Genomic DNA, 15,410 nt, shown 5'->3' on the forward strand with positions numbered 1-15,410 from the left:
AATCAGCATTACCGAGAACATCCTCTAGGCTGCTGATTGGCTAGCAGCAGATGATTGGCTCCTCCCCACAATGCTCCTCCCTTATGTCCTCTTCAGTTAGTTACAGATACTATAACAGATTTCTGGATAATGACCATGCAATTACATGAGTATGGCAAAATGGTATATCCTCCTTCACGTTAAGCAGTATATTCTCAATAGTAAGAAAACCCATGCAGTAATTTGTAGACATGCACTAGGGCACAGAATGCAAAAATTCCAGTGCCACACTTAAAGGGGTTGCACTGTAAACAATCTTTCTCATCTATTCATATATGATCAATAGGAGTTCACCTGCTAGTCCCAGCAGTCCCCTGTGTAAATGGGGTGGTAGTGTGCATGCATGATCACTACTCCATTTACGTCTATGGGAATCATGGAGCACTCTGCTCTCACTATCTACTCTAGCTATTTCCTGCAGTCCCATAGTAGTGAAAGGACTGGTGTTTAGACACACGTACTACTGCTTCATTCAAACAAGAGACTGGTGATCATGGACCCCCACCCACAATGTATTTACGTATCATCTAAAGGTTATAGATGTTCATAGACCAACCCTTTAAATCCATATGTTCATTAAAATCTTGATAGTTCAGTTTTAACTTCTTTTACTTAACAAATGAACTTTCTGTAGATGATTGTTTGGTTGTCTGCTTGGGTTTATCATGTATCTTACAGCATAATAAACTATACACATACTTCCGACACCTTGATGATGCATAGTAATACATTATAGGATCAAGACAACTACTTATACTGCTGATACAGGCACACAGAATATAAGCGAAATATAGAGACTCAGCATGTCCATTGTGGAAGTGCAGATAATGCATTAGAAAGATGAGGTTTGTAGGACCAAAGCAAATAATGAACACAGTAAGGACTATAATAGTTAAGAGAACAGCTCTTGTCTTCTTAGAAGAATTCTCAATGTCCTTTGTGCTTTTACTCAAGGTTCGGATAATTTCAAAGTAACAGAAGATTGTAATAACTAATGGAATGAAGAAAAACATTGAGGAGAAGGCGGTGAAGTAGTACATGTAGAAGTTCTGTTGGTCCTTTAGCTCCAGCACGTCATGGCAAGTTGTAATGTCCAGAGATCCAATGTAAATAGTTTGCTTGGTAAGAAGAAGAGGCACGGTGCTAGCTATAGCTATAAGCCAGATAAAGACACACACCAGCCAAGCCCGTTTCCTTGAGCGCCAGGAACGAGAGTGTATTGGAAACACCACGGCCATGTACCTGTCCACACTTATACTAGTCATGAGCAGGATGGAGCAGTACATGTTACAGTAAAATGCCGCAGTCACAATTCGGCACATTCCTTCTCCGATTTTCCAGTTGTTCCCTGAGAATCTGTACACAATGTTGAAAGGCACCACGGCAACAAAAAGCACATCAACTATGGCCAAGTTCAGCATATAGACTACTGCCGGCGTCTTGATTTTTATCTTCAGTAGAAACATTAGAATTGCCATCACATTTAGAGGCAGAGCCACAGTGACCACCACAGTGTAGATCGATGGTACAAACGTGGTCAACCACTGGCTAGTAAGGTAGAATGTGGTGTCATCTGAAATATTCCCTTCCATTTCATTCTGTGTAAAGAAAGCTGCAAAAGAGAAAAATAATTGCTTATGATATAATAAGATCTCGTTGTTCAGCACAGATACAGATATAGGTATCTCTCTCCACTTATCAGACTGTCTATATTTTTCACTTATTCTAAGCTCTGTTGAACCAGCCTTTGCCTCCCAAGATAGAGTCAAGTATCACATTACAGATTACATGGGTAGAAATCTATGGAGAGTGGAAGGGGAGGAGGGAAAAGAAGCAGTTTTTTCCTATCGCTCACTTTCTTCTTCCATTATCAGCTCCATTGGTTCCTTTGTTGCACTACATGACTGCACGTTGACTCTCCACATGATACAGGCCATCAGCGTGGACTAGCCAGTGAGACTTTCAATAAATGGACTTGCATACAGATACTGCCATCCAATCCATACTGAAGACATGTATGATTTGCAGAGTCAGTATGTATTTATACGTATCCTTAGGGGAGGTCATCAATATCCGATCCATGCAGGACCTACATTTCTCCACTATTATTACCTAATATTGGGAGCTTCAGTAGCCAGAACTATCACAGTGTATGAAGCAAGAGGTACAGCTCTGTACACTGTATAGTATGGACTTGGAATGGTATGAGTACATGTACATTGTACAAAGGGAAATAGACGTCTTCTCAGGGTGGTGCCGATTTCTCATTCATCGTGATTCATAATCCTCTTTCTCATAAAAATTGATCATGTGAACAATTTGGAAGTTAATGTTGCAGTACATATACACATTTGGCTAGGTTCACATCTGCGTTCGGGTTTCCGTTCAGAGGATCCACTTGGAGGCCCCCTGAACAAAAGCCTAATCCTCTTAAAAAAGCGGTTACCAGCAGAAACCCGTGAATGCCATTGACTATAATGGGGTTCATGTTTTTCCGCCTGAAAAGGGTGAAAAATACGTAGAGAAAAACACTGCTTGCAGAACTTTTCTCTCCACATTTTTCATGCCGAGAGGGGAACGGAATCCTCGAACATAGTGCAAGCGCTGGTGTGAACCCAACCTTAACTGTAAGCCTTTTACATACCTGTAATGTTTTTTTCTACCGGAAAAAAAATAAAAGAGTAGAATATTGAATTGTTTGGTGAACCTGAAACATAGAATAACATTCTTTTAAAAACATTAAAATGACCAAAAAACTGAATTTATTGCTAATTTCTAATTATTATTAACTAATATATTGCTAATTACTTCTAATAATTGCTAAATTCATCCCTTGTACCAAGAACCTCTGTACAAATCTTGTTCTTAACTTGGGTTCTAGGTCTTTACATAAAAAAATGTATAGTAGTTCTTAAAGGGAATCTGTCACCAAGTGACCCTAACATATTGGTTTGTGCAGCTGGTTTGACATGCTGACTACCTTTAAGTTATATGATTCAAGGACTGACCTCCATGAGGGAAATTGTATGGAACGCTGTAATTGTATGAAAATTCTGAAAAGTTGCCTGCAAAAAAAATTAAAAACATCTTAGAAGTTATCTTCAAATTGCACAGAACCTTTCAACCAACTGGAACAAATCAATAAATCAATAAATCAATATGTAGCAGTTTTCCCCTAATAAACATTTCTCCTTTATCTGATGGATGGATACTATGAAGTCTCACATAGACTGCACACAGAAAGTAGAGGAGAATCTGCTCATGTAACTCTCTTCTGATGGAGAGCTTACATTTCTTGAGAAATAATGTGCAAGTAGGGGAGAAAAAGTATCATTATGGATTATCACCATCTGTCATTCACGTTCCTGATGTTTATTGTTTCTATTGCTGTAAGGCAGTCCAAGTATACATACAAACAAAGACTCATATGATGGTCACCAGGGGCACCCAATGACCATACTGACTTATAATTTAGTCTTTTGGGTTCCCCCACAGTGATCACAGTGACCGGAAGAATTCCCCTGAATGCCGTGCTATTCAGTGAAATGTGAAAGGAGCCTTTGTTTTTAAAAATAATAGCTAAACTTATATTACAAACAACAATTTTAGTTTCAAAAATGTAAAATATCCCTTTAAAAGTATAAAATTTTGTGCACAAGTATGTATGTAATACTATGTGCAACTGAAAAGTCTGTACATCCCTCCAATTTCATATATAGGTATATGGTTGGTTTTATTGTCATATTCTTTTTAGGGAAAAGAATGTGCCATGTTGCATCATATGAAAACGCACTTATCTACCTGTATCCCCAACACTCAGGGCAGGTACACACCTGCGCCCGGTCTCCGCTTTGCAGGTTTCCGTCTTCTGCCGAGAGAAACCGGACAGGAGACGGAAACCCGGCGGTCAGTTTTCAAACCCATTCATTTTTTAAATGGACACAAAGTTGGACATGCAGGACTTTCTGTCCGGTTTAAAAAAAGTAATATTTGTAATATTTGTATCTGTATTATTGAGTAAAGACCTGCAAACTATAGGCCTTATTCGTAAACTCTATTCTTCTTTTATTTTTTTTTATTTTTTATTTTTTTTTATTTTTTTTTTTTTTTCTTTTTTTATTCTTTTTTTTTTTTTTTTTTCTTTTTTTTTTTATTTTTTTCTTTTTTTTTTATTATTTTTTTTTTATGAAAAATGACTGGTAAAGACCTGCAAACTATAGGCTATTCGTACAGTGAAACGATCATCTTTGTAATGACTGTCACGTGACCGCTTTGAGAACACATTGATTTCTATGTGTCTATTCACATGTCCGTTTTTTTGATAATTTTTCACAGCTGATGTGTTGTTTTCATGGACATATAGACCCTTCAGAAATCAGTGGATTCTTCATTGACAGTTAAAAACTGATAAACCGATTCAAAATGGATGACACTTGGCCACCAAAATGGAATAGATGCAAAATTACATATATGTCCATTTTTAATGGCCATTTGATTCTTCAAAACATCACAGTCATGTGAATAAGGCTTTAGGTCGGTTGCAGATGACTGTGGCTAAAAAACAGTCAACTCTGAATTAAAGGCACGGACGGCGAATGGGGGACACGTTGATGTCACATGCCATGCTGCTTCTCGCAGCCGCTTTCATTAAATGATTAGGAGCCACAGAAGCAGGGCTGCCAAATAGGACAGGAATAGGACCTGTTCTATATTTTGTGGACCGAACTGTTGCCCCCACACATGACCATGTAATTCATGGTCATGTGTACGGGCATATAGAAATGAATGGGTCAGTGTGCTTTCTGGGAAAAACACGGATATCACAATGATCTCAGCCATGGCCGTCTGCAAAAGCCTCTAAATGACGACCCTGACTGAGAGCCATGGAAGCACACTGACCCATTAATTCCTATGGGCCCATACACGTGACTGTGAATTACTTGGTCACGTGTGCAAGCCGACAGTCCAGGCCTCAAAATAATAAACAGGTCCTATTCCTGTCCTATTTTGCAGCCCTACTTCTGCGTCTCTTATTCATTTAATGAAAGGGGCCGTGGAAGCACAGCTGGTGCATGGGCGGCACACGGGTAACATCCGACTTTCATTCACGACTTCATTTATACCTGTAGGGAAACTGCTGACTTTTCTGTAGGTGTAATGGACATGCTGTGATTTCCAAAACCGCAACAGTTTTGGAAATCTCATCATTTCCACTATGTGTATTTTTTTGCAATGTGTAGATTGGATTCTATAGAATACTACAGAGACTGTATCAGAGACTGTAAAACACCATGGTTTTTGTCACTGTGTTTCAGCTGCAGTCAAACCACGGCATATGTGTCACGTGGGGCCCCAGCCTTAGGGGGCATTCACACGGAGTAAAGTGGTGCTGATTTTGCCAGAATAACTCGCGGCAGATTCAGCGCTGATAAAAAGACTCCCATTGACTTCAATGGGTTCCTTTTAATGTGTGGAACACATTGAAATCAATGGGAGGCTTTTTATCTGCGCCACTTTACTCCGTGTGAATGCCCCCTTTGGCTAGATTTCATCATGAGCGAAAGTCAGTTGTGTGAATGCAGACTTAAAGACAGAAGAGCTGACTGTTATTCCAAAGCAGTATGCAGAGATTGTGCTTGTAAGGGACAATACCTCTGTAATAAGCTGCACTGCAGAGCCACAATATGGCGGCATAGCTCTGTAACCATAGTCTATAGCTCTGAAACTCAGAACAGTGATGAATCTAACGTGCACATGATGCTGTTATTACAAAAACCTCTTTACATAAACGCATACAATACCTTGTTCATGGGACCAATTGTTGAGGATGAAATCACTAATGTTCACAGCGGGTGTAACACCTTTTGAAAAAAAAGTAAATGTACAGGTGAGGAAGCGTAACCAGAGTTCACACGTGGTTTTTTTGGTCAGGAATTTTGTCAGGAATCCGCCTCAAAATCAACCTCCAAAAAAAAAGCCTCCCAATAGAGTTCTACATTACATTGATACAGCACACATAACTTATATGTTACATGTATACAGCACACATCACTCACATATTACATGTAAACAGCACACGTTACTCACATATTACATGCATATACCACATGCTGAAGTGTATATTTTAATCACTCATACAATAGACACATTCATTGATAACACCATACACCCATCACTCACCATACCCATACCTCCCAACTTTTGAAAGAGGGACAAAATATACGGCATTCGTGTGCGCCGCAGAAAACTTAGCTCCACCCACTTTTATGTTGACTCCACCCATTCTCATTCATTTTTCATGTGCCCCCAAACAGTATAATCTTCCTACAGTCACCTGTAAAAAAATGTTCCCCCTCCATCTCTCTCAGTTTCATGCCCCCAGTCCATCTCTGCCCCCAGTTTCATGTCCCCCATCTCTGCCCCCAGTTTCTTGTCCCCCCATCTCAAGCCCCCAGTTTCATGTCCCCCCATCTCTGCCCCCAGATTCATGTCCCCCCCATCTCTGCCCCCAGATTCATGTCCCCCCATCTCTGCCCCCAGATTCATGTCCCCCCATCTCTGCCCCCAGATTCATGTCCCCCCATCTCTGCCCCCAGATTCATGTCCCCCCATCTCTGCCCCCAGATTCATGTCCCCCCATCTCTGCCCCCAGATTCTTGTCTCCCCCCTTTATCTTCCCGTGTCATGCTGTTCTCCCTCCCCTTCATCTGCTCCAGTGTCATGCTATTCTCCCCCCCTTCACCTGCCCCAGTGTCATGCTGTTCTCCCCCCTTCAACTGCCCCAGTGTCATGCCGTTTCCCCCCCCCTTCATCTGCCCCAGTGCCATGCCATGCCATTCTCCCCCCTTCATCTGCTCCAATGTCATGCCGTTCTCCCCCCTTCATCTGCCCCAGTGTCATGCCTCCTCCGGACGCCAATGAGTTGAAATCGGGACATACCTCCCGTCGCGGGACAGGACACTGAATTTGTGAAATCGGGATGGTTGGGAGGTATGGCCATACCATACATCACCTGACCACCACCCCAGATTCATGTCCCCCCATCTCTGCCCCCAGATTCATGTCCCCCCATCTCTGTCCCCAGATTCATGTCCCCCCATCTCTGCCCCCAGATGCTTGTCTCCCCCCTTTATCTTCCCGTGTCATGCCGTTCTCCCTCCCCTTCATCTGCCCCAGTGTCATGCTATTCTCCCCCCTTCACCTGCCCCAGTGTCATGCTGTTCTCCCCCCCTTCAACTGCCCCAGTGTCATGCCGTTTCCCCCCCCCCTTCATCTGCCTCAGTGCCATGCCATGCCATGCCGTTCTCCCCCCCTTCATCTGCTCCGATGTCATGCCGTTCTCCCCCCTTCATCTGCCCCAGTGTCATGCCTCCTCCGGACGCCAATGAGTTGAAATCGGGACATACCTCCCGTCGCGGGACAGGACACTGAATTTGTGAAATCGGGATGGTTGGGAGGTATGGCCATACCATACATCACCTGACCACCACCCATATTTCCTTTATTCACAATGTAATACTCATATGCTCTCCAGTTTGGATGAAAGGGATGAGAACTTCAGCAAAATAAAACCCTACCTCTTATTTAAGCCCCACCTCATCTCAGAGATAAACTCCACCACTTGTGTAGTAATTAAGATATTATTAATTAATATCCTCCTTTGTGGTCCCCAGCAATGTCTGGCTGTCTGATTTTGAGCTGCTGCTCTCCAGCTCTGTCCGGCCCTTGTCTCTACCTGTGCTGAACTCTCTGCACAGGTGATATGTTCACCCCTGAACTAATATACTGTTGGACAATGATTATTAAATCCTGGCCGACCATAGAATATGTTTTCCAAACAATTGGCATGTTTTTCACCTTTCTCACCGCATATAACTGAGAAGAAGTGGCGTAACTAGGAATGGCTGGACCCGCAAGGTGAACATTTGATGGGGCAAAGCAAAGGTAACCAGATCCCTGTCAGGAGTCCCTGTATCACCATCCCCAGTATCGGTATCTGGGAGGGGCATGAGAGGGGGAGTATTTGTAGGAGAAGTGTATTATTGAGCCTGCATCATTCCTGGGCACTCTCCTATAACCAGGGCTGGAGGATTTCACATTGTGATACATTTGGAAGCAGCTGTTGTACCTGTACCAGTTGCTGAGTAAAGCTGTTCCCTGTTCAAGTGCAACCACTGGTCATGCCTGCCATCAGGTCCCTTCCGAACACCATTACACTGGCTCAAAGAGGAGAGGTCCCCTCTCCAACTGGAAGTGCCCCAGGGAAAACTACTCCCACCACCATCCAGGTAGTGCTGCAAGACCCCCCTTATCGGTGTCCGGCCCAGAAGTGGCGCTGGGGGTTTGGTTGAGTTTGCTCAGTCTAATAGGTGGCACATCATTCGCCACTACTACTCCCATCCTCCGGTTCCCTCCTTCTGGGTTGCGGTCTTATTATCCTCTGGTATCTGGGGAGAGATAGAGGCAGACAACCAGCGCTCCATTCACTTCTGTGGGTCTCCTGGGACTGTAATCTCCCGCAGGACCTGAATGCACACTTGCATTCTATTCACAAGGATTAGGCTTGGAATTACTTTCGATCTCTCATTCTCCTCATTGCTGAGGTGCCCAGAAGTCGTTACCCCAGCTAAAACAAAAGTGTTCTTAATGTGACAACCCCTTTAAAAGCTTTGGTGCAATCTGCCCTTTTGTTGTCTACTTAGTCTGTGCATCTTCTATTGAAATTTGCATATATTGTAGTGCATTGCCAATATCAGCTATGATATCTTTTTGTAAGATGTTGAACCTCTTTTTTCATCCTATGTTTGGAGACAGGTTCATGAATACTGTAGTGGGGGAATCTAGGAGGTGTGACATAGAAGAGCCATAGAACCCTGGATATGACAAGTCTGCTCAATTGTCAGAAGTTTTCTTCTTGTGAGGGACTTTAGAGCTAGGTGTGGAGCCTGCTGATATAGGAACATTTCTTTTTGTCTTTTTGTAGAGACATCTAAATCAGGAGCTGTAGAAAGAAGCACAGACTTTGGAGGGGATGGAATTGTTATATGAGACTTCATATTTAGATTTGGATTTAGATTTTTTGTGAGTCATTGTGGATTGATGTGCCCTTAGAGCTTGATAGTAAAGACCTTAGGGTATAAAGTATAAATAATAGATTTCTTAGGGTGGGTTCACAACTGCGCCCGGTTTCTGCTTTCAGGTTTACGTCTTCTGCCTGAGAAACTGGACAGGAGACGGGAACCGGCAGTCAGTTTTCAAACCCATTTGTTTGAATGGGTTTGCAAAGTGTCCGCCCATGAGCGCCCGTGAGCATCTTCTGCCTCTCCGTGGCAAAACCGTTTTTTTTTAACCAGACACAAAGTCGGACATGCAGGACTTTGTGTCCGGTTAAAAAAAAAATGGTTTAGCTGCAGAGACCAGAAGACGGTCACGGGTGCTCATGGGCAGAAGATGGTGTCAGGGTCTGGGGTTGCTAGGTGGGGTGGCATAGATACACAAGTCCAGTTTCTTTTAGTCCAAAACAAAGGTAGAGTTTATTTTCACTCAAAAAGGCAGTGCAGCAACAAAAGGAAACAATACAAAAATAAATCCCTGCCCGGCTAGGCTCTAACTAAACATAGAATAGGTTACCTCACCTAGAGTAACAGAAATCCAAAAGCCAGTAGAATCATTCAGGACACAGCTCCAAAAATATGACCTCTCTGTCAGCTCTCCAGCCAAGCTCTGCCAAAGTGTTACTGCTGGAGCAACTTCTTAAGCCTCCTTGACGAGGAGACTCTCTGCAGCTGAGTCACTGCCGGAACATCCCCAAAGTGTGGACTGGAGGGGGGTGGAATGACAGGTCCCACTACCAGTCTTACCAGGCATTTCTAAAAATCCAGCCCAGTAACTGGAACTTTGAAATAACCCTCAGCAGACAATAGTTATCTGCTGAGAAATGTTCTTTCTGGAGTTTTCTCATCTCACCCACCTTAGTAGTCTGTGTGACATGTACACCCCCTCCATTACCTGACCAGCCATCGACTTACAATGGAAACCCACAAAGCGGAGACAGGGGTGCAGATGAGAACCCACCCTAAGACAGCAGAGCAGTAAGTTATTTTGAGTAGTACAGTTAGTTTTTTGTTTTGTTTTTAGAACAAAATACAATATTTTGGCTTAAAAGTCTCTGTATAATAGTACGATGTGGTTGATCCATCTGTATGTAAATATTCTCGATCATTTATTGCAATGTCCCTCATCCCTGTGAAGTTGTGATACCGAGCTGCAGAATATAATGTTTTCACACAGCGGTAGGTTTTATAACTTACCTAGTGCTGTATAACATAAGCAGCATCAAAGGAAGTCGTAATAAAGGGGTTGGGAGTGACGGTTATTATCGCACAGCAACAAATGGGCTCCCGAGGCAGTGCAGCAGGGATGATGTATATGTCGCAGGGAAATGATGAAACTAGGGATTTGATCAAACCCCGGAAGATGTTAAAATAACAACCCTGTGGAGTCATTTCCCTAAAGAAAATTGGTGCGCAATTTGAAGGATACTATGGTTGGAATTTGATCAAGCGGAAAAAATTCAGCTTCAAATTCCTGAAGCTGAATTTTTCCATGAGAACAAGAGAAAGGATAGTTGAGTTATACTGTATGTTTATGTGATAAAAAAATATTAATGGGACAGATTTGTCAAAAAAACTGTTGCAGCAATTTTTTAAAAGGTTCTCTTTGTATGGCATTCATTGGGTAGTAAAAATGACAGGTTACCTTTATTCTGTGGGTCAGTGGTTACCGCAATGCCAAATTTATATATTTTTGTTGTATTTTAATTAGAGATAGGCAAATCTCTCAAGATTCATTTCATGTTTGGGTTTGGTGACTTGGGCCCCTGATTCGTTTCAGTCAGACACGTTCAGTACAAACACCTTAAATTGGCTTAAAACATAATTTATATATACATAATGGTCTTAGTGCTCCTATGAACCTATTTATCCGATTTCTATTTGTGTAAGGAAAACACAGCCGTAATCATGTCAAAGTGAAAAATGACATTATTATCCCAGAGTATAATAGGTGGAGGCCAAGGGAGCTTTGAAACATAGAAAACATTCAAATTCATCTTTCGTTACCTCTTTTGGGCCTCCTTGTGATGTTCGGCACTCTCCTGGTGACGTTCAGTGCTCTTCTGTGATGCCATCAACCCAGGGGTCATTGAGGGAATGTGTGTATCAATGTTTTTTTTTTTCTTAATTTTTACACCTCCCCCAGGCCTCCACCTATTTTTTTTTCTAGGGTCTGAAGAGTCCCGAGAGTATAATTATTTCACTTCTGGTTCTATCCGAATTTGTTCAACCTGAAATGAATCGGGGATCCGAGCCAGCGGAAACCCTAAACAAAACAAATGATCTTCAGTAGAAACCTTGGATTGCTTATACCATAAACTGTAATATTTTAGTACAGTGGCGTAACTAGGAATGGCGGGGCCCCGTGGCAAACTTTTGACATGGCCCCCCCAACCGACGCCGACGACCTCGACCGACCCCCTCCTCCGCACTCTATTATGTCACCTAGTAAGCCCTGCACACAGTATTATGTCCATTAGTGGCCCCTGCACACAGTATTATGTCTCTTAGTGGCCCCTGCACATAATATTATGTTCCATAGTGGCCCCTGCACACAGTATTATCCCCCATAGTGGCCCCTGCACACAGTATTATCCCCAATAGTGGCCCCTGCACACAGTATTATAGCCCATAGTGTCCCCTGCACACAGTATTATGCCCATAGTGGACACCCATAAACAATTATTATACTTTGGGGTCTTTTCAGAACCGGGGGAATAAAAACATAAAAAATTACTGTCTCTTACCTGTCCCTGCTCCCACGCTGTCTTCCTGCTGCTGTCCTTCTTCTATGACGTCGGACGTCACATGACCCAGGAAGCAGGCCGGGTTCATGTGAGGTCAGAGACGTCAGACAAGTAGGAAGGAGGCCTGGCAGGATCGTGGAGAGGTAAGTAACAGTGTTTTTTACGTTCCCTTACCTCTCCCAGTCCGCTGATCATTATACTCAGGGGTCTGCAAAAACCCCCGAGTATAATGATAGCAGCGGTAGCGGCTGTCACCGCGCCCCTAATGTCCCGGGCCCTGTGGCAGCTGCCTCTGCTGCTATGATGGTAGTTACGCCCCTGTTTTAGTACTGTAATACTTTAGTATTGCAGTCTATGTTATAATCTCTGTGTTACTCTTATGCCCTGCAACAAGCAGGGCTTAATAGTGACTTAGTATAGGCAGTCCAAGGAGCCTTCTATCCATGATTAGGGTCACTATAGCTATGGATGCCCACTAAGATATATACAGTGGATGTCGGGAAGGGGATAATAACATTTAACTTACTGGTTATAAATCTGGAACTTCTCTCCTTCGGCTCTGAGTATATGTGCATTGTGCCAATAAAGCTTAGGACAGTAAACTTTGCTTCATTGTGGGTGAACATACCAAAAGGATATTGTTTTCATATCCACTGAGTATGTAGGGTTATATGGAATCACTCAAAGTGGCTCCCGAGAGTGTCTTATATATTGAGCTTAGACACTGAATACTGTGTGAATAAAACCTTAGACACTTTTTATTACAGTAATAGCAAATTGCACATCATAGTAGATTTACAACTGTCCACAAATGAAGCAGCTCTTACCCACAAATGGAGATTCTGTTAGCTAAATTGCTATGGTTCAGGAAGCTTAGTTTGCTCAGCCTTTGTTCAGTGCTCCGTAGTTTACAACTAAGTTCAGGAAAATGTTGCTAAGTGATTTGGGTGTTTTATGGGTAGAGGCTTTTACTGTAAACCACATTCTGTAGGAAGGGAGGGAATCCAGAGGAGGAAGAAGACGTACTACTTACGACACTTCAGAAGTCAAATGATAAAAGACTCATAGAACAGAATTTTGATATTTCCCATCTTTGTGTTTTCACAGAACTCAAAAATAACTAAAATGTACAAAAATACTCCCCCCTCTTGTGCTTTATGTGTATATGTGGGCCATGCTGTGATGAGCTTTATTATCTGTTGACATGATCACATATGTTGCAGTGTGACATTCACATAAATGATAGATATCATGCAGGGGTGGATTAAGGGTACCATGAGTCCTGGGCTGTTCAGAAAGCTCACCCCTCCAAAGATCCCTGTGACAGAATAATGTCCCACAGTAGCCCTACACAGTGTAATGTCCTGTAGCAGCCCCCATACAGTATAATGTTTCATAGTGACCCCTCCACATAGTATAAAGTCCCATAGTGGTCTCATCACAGTACAATGTCTCATAGTGCCCCTCCACACAGTATAATGTCCAACAGTGGCCTCTCCACACAGTATAATGTCCAATCATGAGCCCTCCACACAGTATAATGTCCAATCATGAGCCCTCCACACAGTATAATGTCCAATAGTGGCCCCTCCACACAGTATAATGTCCAATAGTACAATGTTTCATAGTGCCCCTCCACACAGTATAATGTCCCATTGCACCCCTCCGCACAGTATAATGTCCAATAGTGGCCTCTCCACACAGTATAATGTCCCATAGTGGTCTCATCACAGTACAATATCTCATAGTGGCCCCTCCACACAGTATAATGTCCAAAAGTGGCCCCTCCACATTGTATACAGTCCTATGAAAAAGTTTGGGCACCCCTATTAATCTTAATCATTTTTAGTTCTAAATATTTTGGTATTTGCAACAGCCATTTCAGTTTGATATATCTAATAACTGATGGACTCAGTAATATTTCAGGATTGAAATGAGGTTTATTGTACTAACAGAAAATGTGCAATATGCATTAAACCAAAATTTGACCGGTGCAAAAGTATGGGCACCTCAACAGAAAAGTGACATTAATAGTTAGTAGATCCTCCTTTTGCAAAGATAACAGCCTCTAGTCGCTTCCTGTAGCTTTTAATCAGTTCCTGGATCCTGGATAAAGGTATTTTGGACAAACAATTCAAGTTCAGTTAAGTTAGATGGTCGCCGAGCATGGACAGCCCGCTTCAAATCATCCCACAGATGTTCAATGATATTCAGGTCTGGGGACTGGGATGGCCATTCCAGAACATTGTAATTGTTCCTCTGCATGAATGCCTGAGTTGATTTGGAGCAGTGTTTTGGATCATTGTCTTGCTGAAATATCCATCCCCGGCGTAACTTCAACTTCGTCACTGATTCTTGAACATTATTCTCAAGAATCTGCTGATACTGAGTGGAATCCATGCGACTCTCAACTTTAACAAGATTCCCGATGCCGGCATTGGCCACACAGCCCCAAAGCATGATGGAACCTCCACCAAATTTTACAGTGGGTAGCATGTGTTTTTCTTGGAATGCTGTTTCTTTTTGGACGCCATGCATAACGCCTTTTTTTTATAACCAAACAACTCAATTTTTGTTTCCAAAATGAAGCTGCCTTGTCCAAATGTGCTTTTTCATACCTCAGGCAACTCTATTTGTGGCGTACGTGCAGAAACGGCTTCTTTCTCATCACTCTCCCATACAGCTTCTATTTGTGCAAAGTGCGCTGTATAGTTGACCGATGCACAGTGACACCATCTGCAGCAAGATGATGATGCAGCTCTTTGGAGGTGGTCTGTGGATTGTCCTTGACTGTTCTCACCATTCTTCTTCTCTGCCTTTCTGATATTTTTCTTGGCCTGCCACTTCTGGGCTTAACAAGAACTGTCCCTGTGGTCTTCCATTTCCTTACTATGTTCCTCACAGTGGAAACTGACAGGTTAAATCTCTGAGACAACGTTTTGTATCCTTCCCCTGAACAACTATGTTGAACAATCTTTGTTTTCAGATCATTTGAGAGCGGGCTGTCCATGCTCGGCGACCATCAAACTTAACTGAACTTGAATTGTTTTGTAGAAAGAAATGGTCCAAAATACCTTCATCCAGGATCCAGGAACTGATTAAAAGCTACAGGAAGCGACTAGAGGCTGTTATCTTTGCAAAAGGAGGATGTACTAAATATTAATGTCACTTTCCTGTGGAGGTGCCCATATTTTTGCACCGGTCAAATTTTGGTTTAATGCATATTGCGCATTTTCTGTTAGTACAATAAACCTCATTTCAATCCTGAAATATTACTGTGTCCATCAGTTATTAGATATATCAAACTGAAATGGCTGTTGCAAACACCAAAATATTTAGAACTAAAAATGATTAAGATTAATAGGGGTGCCCAAACTTTTTCATAGGACTGTAATTATGGCACATACATAAGGTTTACAAAACAGATTATTTTTACAAATTTTCCAAAAATTGCCAGGTACAAAATTCTTGAGTTTCACCACCCACAGACTACTATTATACTCTGAGATCC

At 42.4% G+C, this 15,410-nt stretch overlaps 1 protein-coding gene across 1 annotated transcript; it reads right to left on the reverse strand.

Annotated features, from left to right (window-relative positions):
- Positions 1-647: 647 nt before the first annotated feature.
- On the reverse strand, positions 648-3,100 carry LOC142187021 (proteinase-activated receptor 1-like). Its single transcript, XM_075261430.1, has 3 exons — positions 3,048-3,100; positions 2,684-2,746; positions 648-1,651 (listed from the first exon to the last, which is right to left on the reverse strand). Exon 3 carries the CDS (start codon positions 1,629-1,631, stop codon positions 648-650), a length of 984 nt encoding a protein of 327 aa, XP_075117531.1. The 5' UTR covers positions 1,632-1,651; positions 2,684-2,746; positions 3,048-3,100.
- Positions 3,101-15,410: the final 12,310 nt, after the last annotated feature.

This window comes from Leptodactylus fuscus, unplaced genomic scaffold (assembly GCF_031893055.1).
Source record: "Leptodactylus fuscus isolate aLepFus1 unplaced genomic scaffold, aLepFus1.hap2 HAP2_SCAFFOLD_1305, whole genome shotgun sequence".
Taxonomy (NCBI): domain Eukaryota; kingdom Metazoa; phylum Chordata; class Amphibia; order Anura; family Leptodactylidae; genus Leptodactylus; species Leptodactylus fuscus.

Excerpts from the sequence above, each read along its gene's own strand:
- LOC142187021 (XM_075261430.1), bottom strand. The coding sequence starts at position 1,631 with ATGGAAGGGAATATTTCAGATGACACCACATTCTACCTTACTAGCCAG.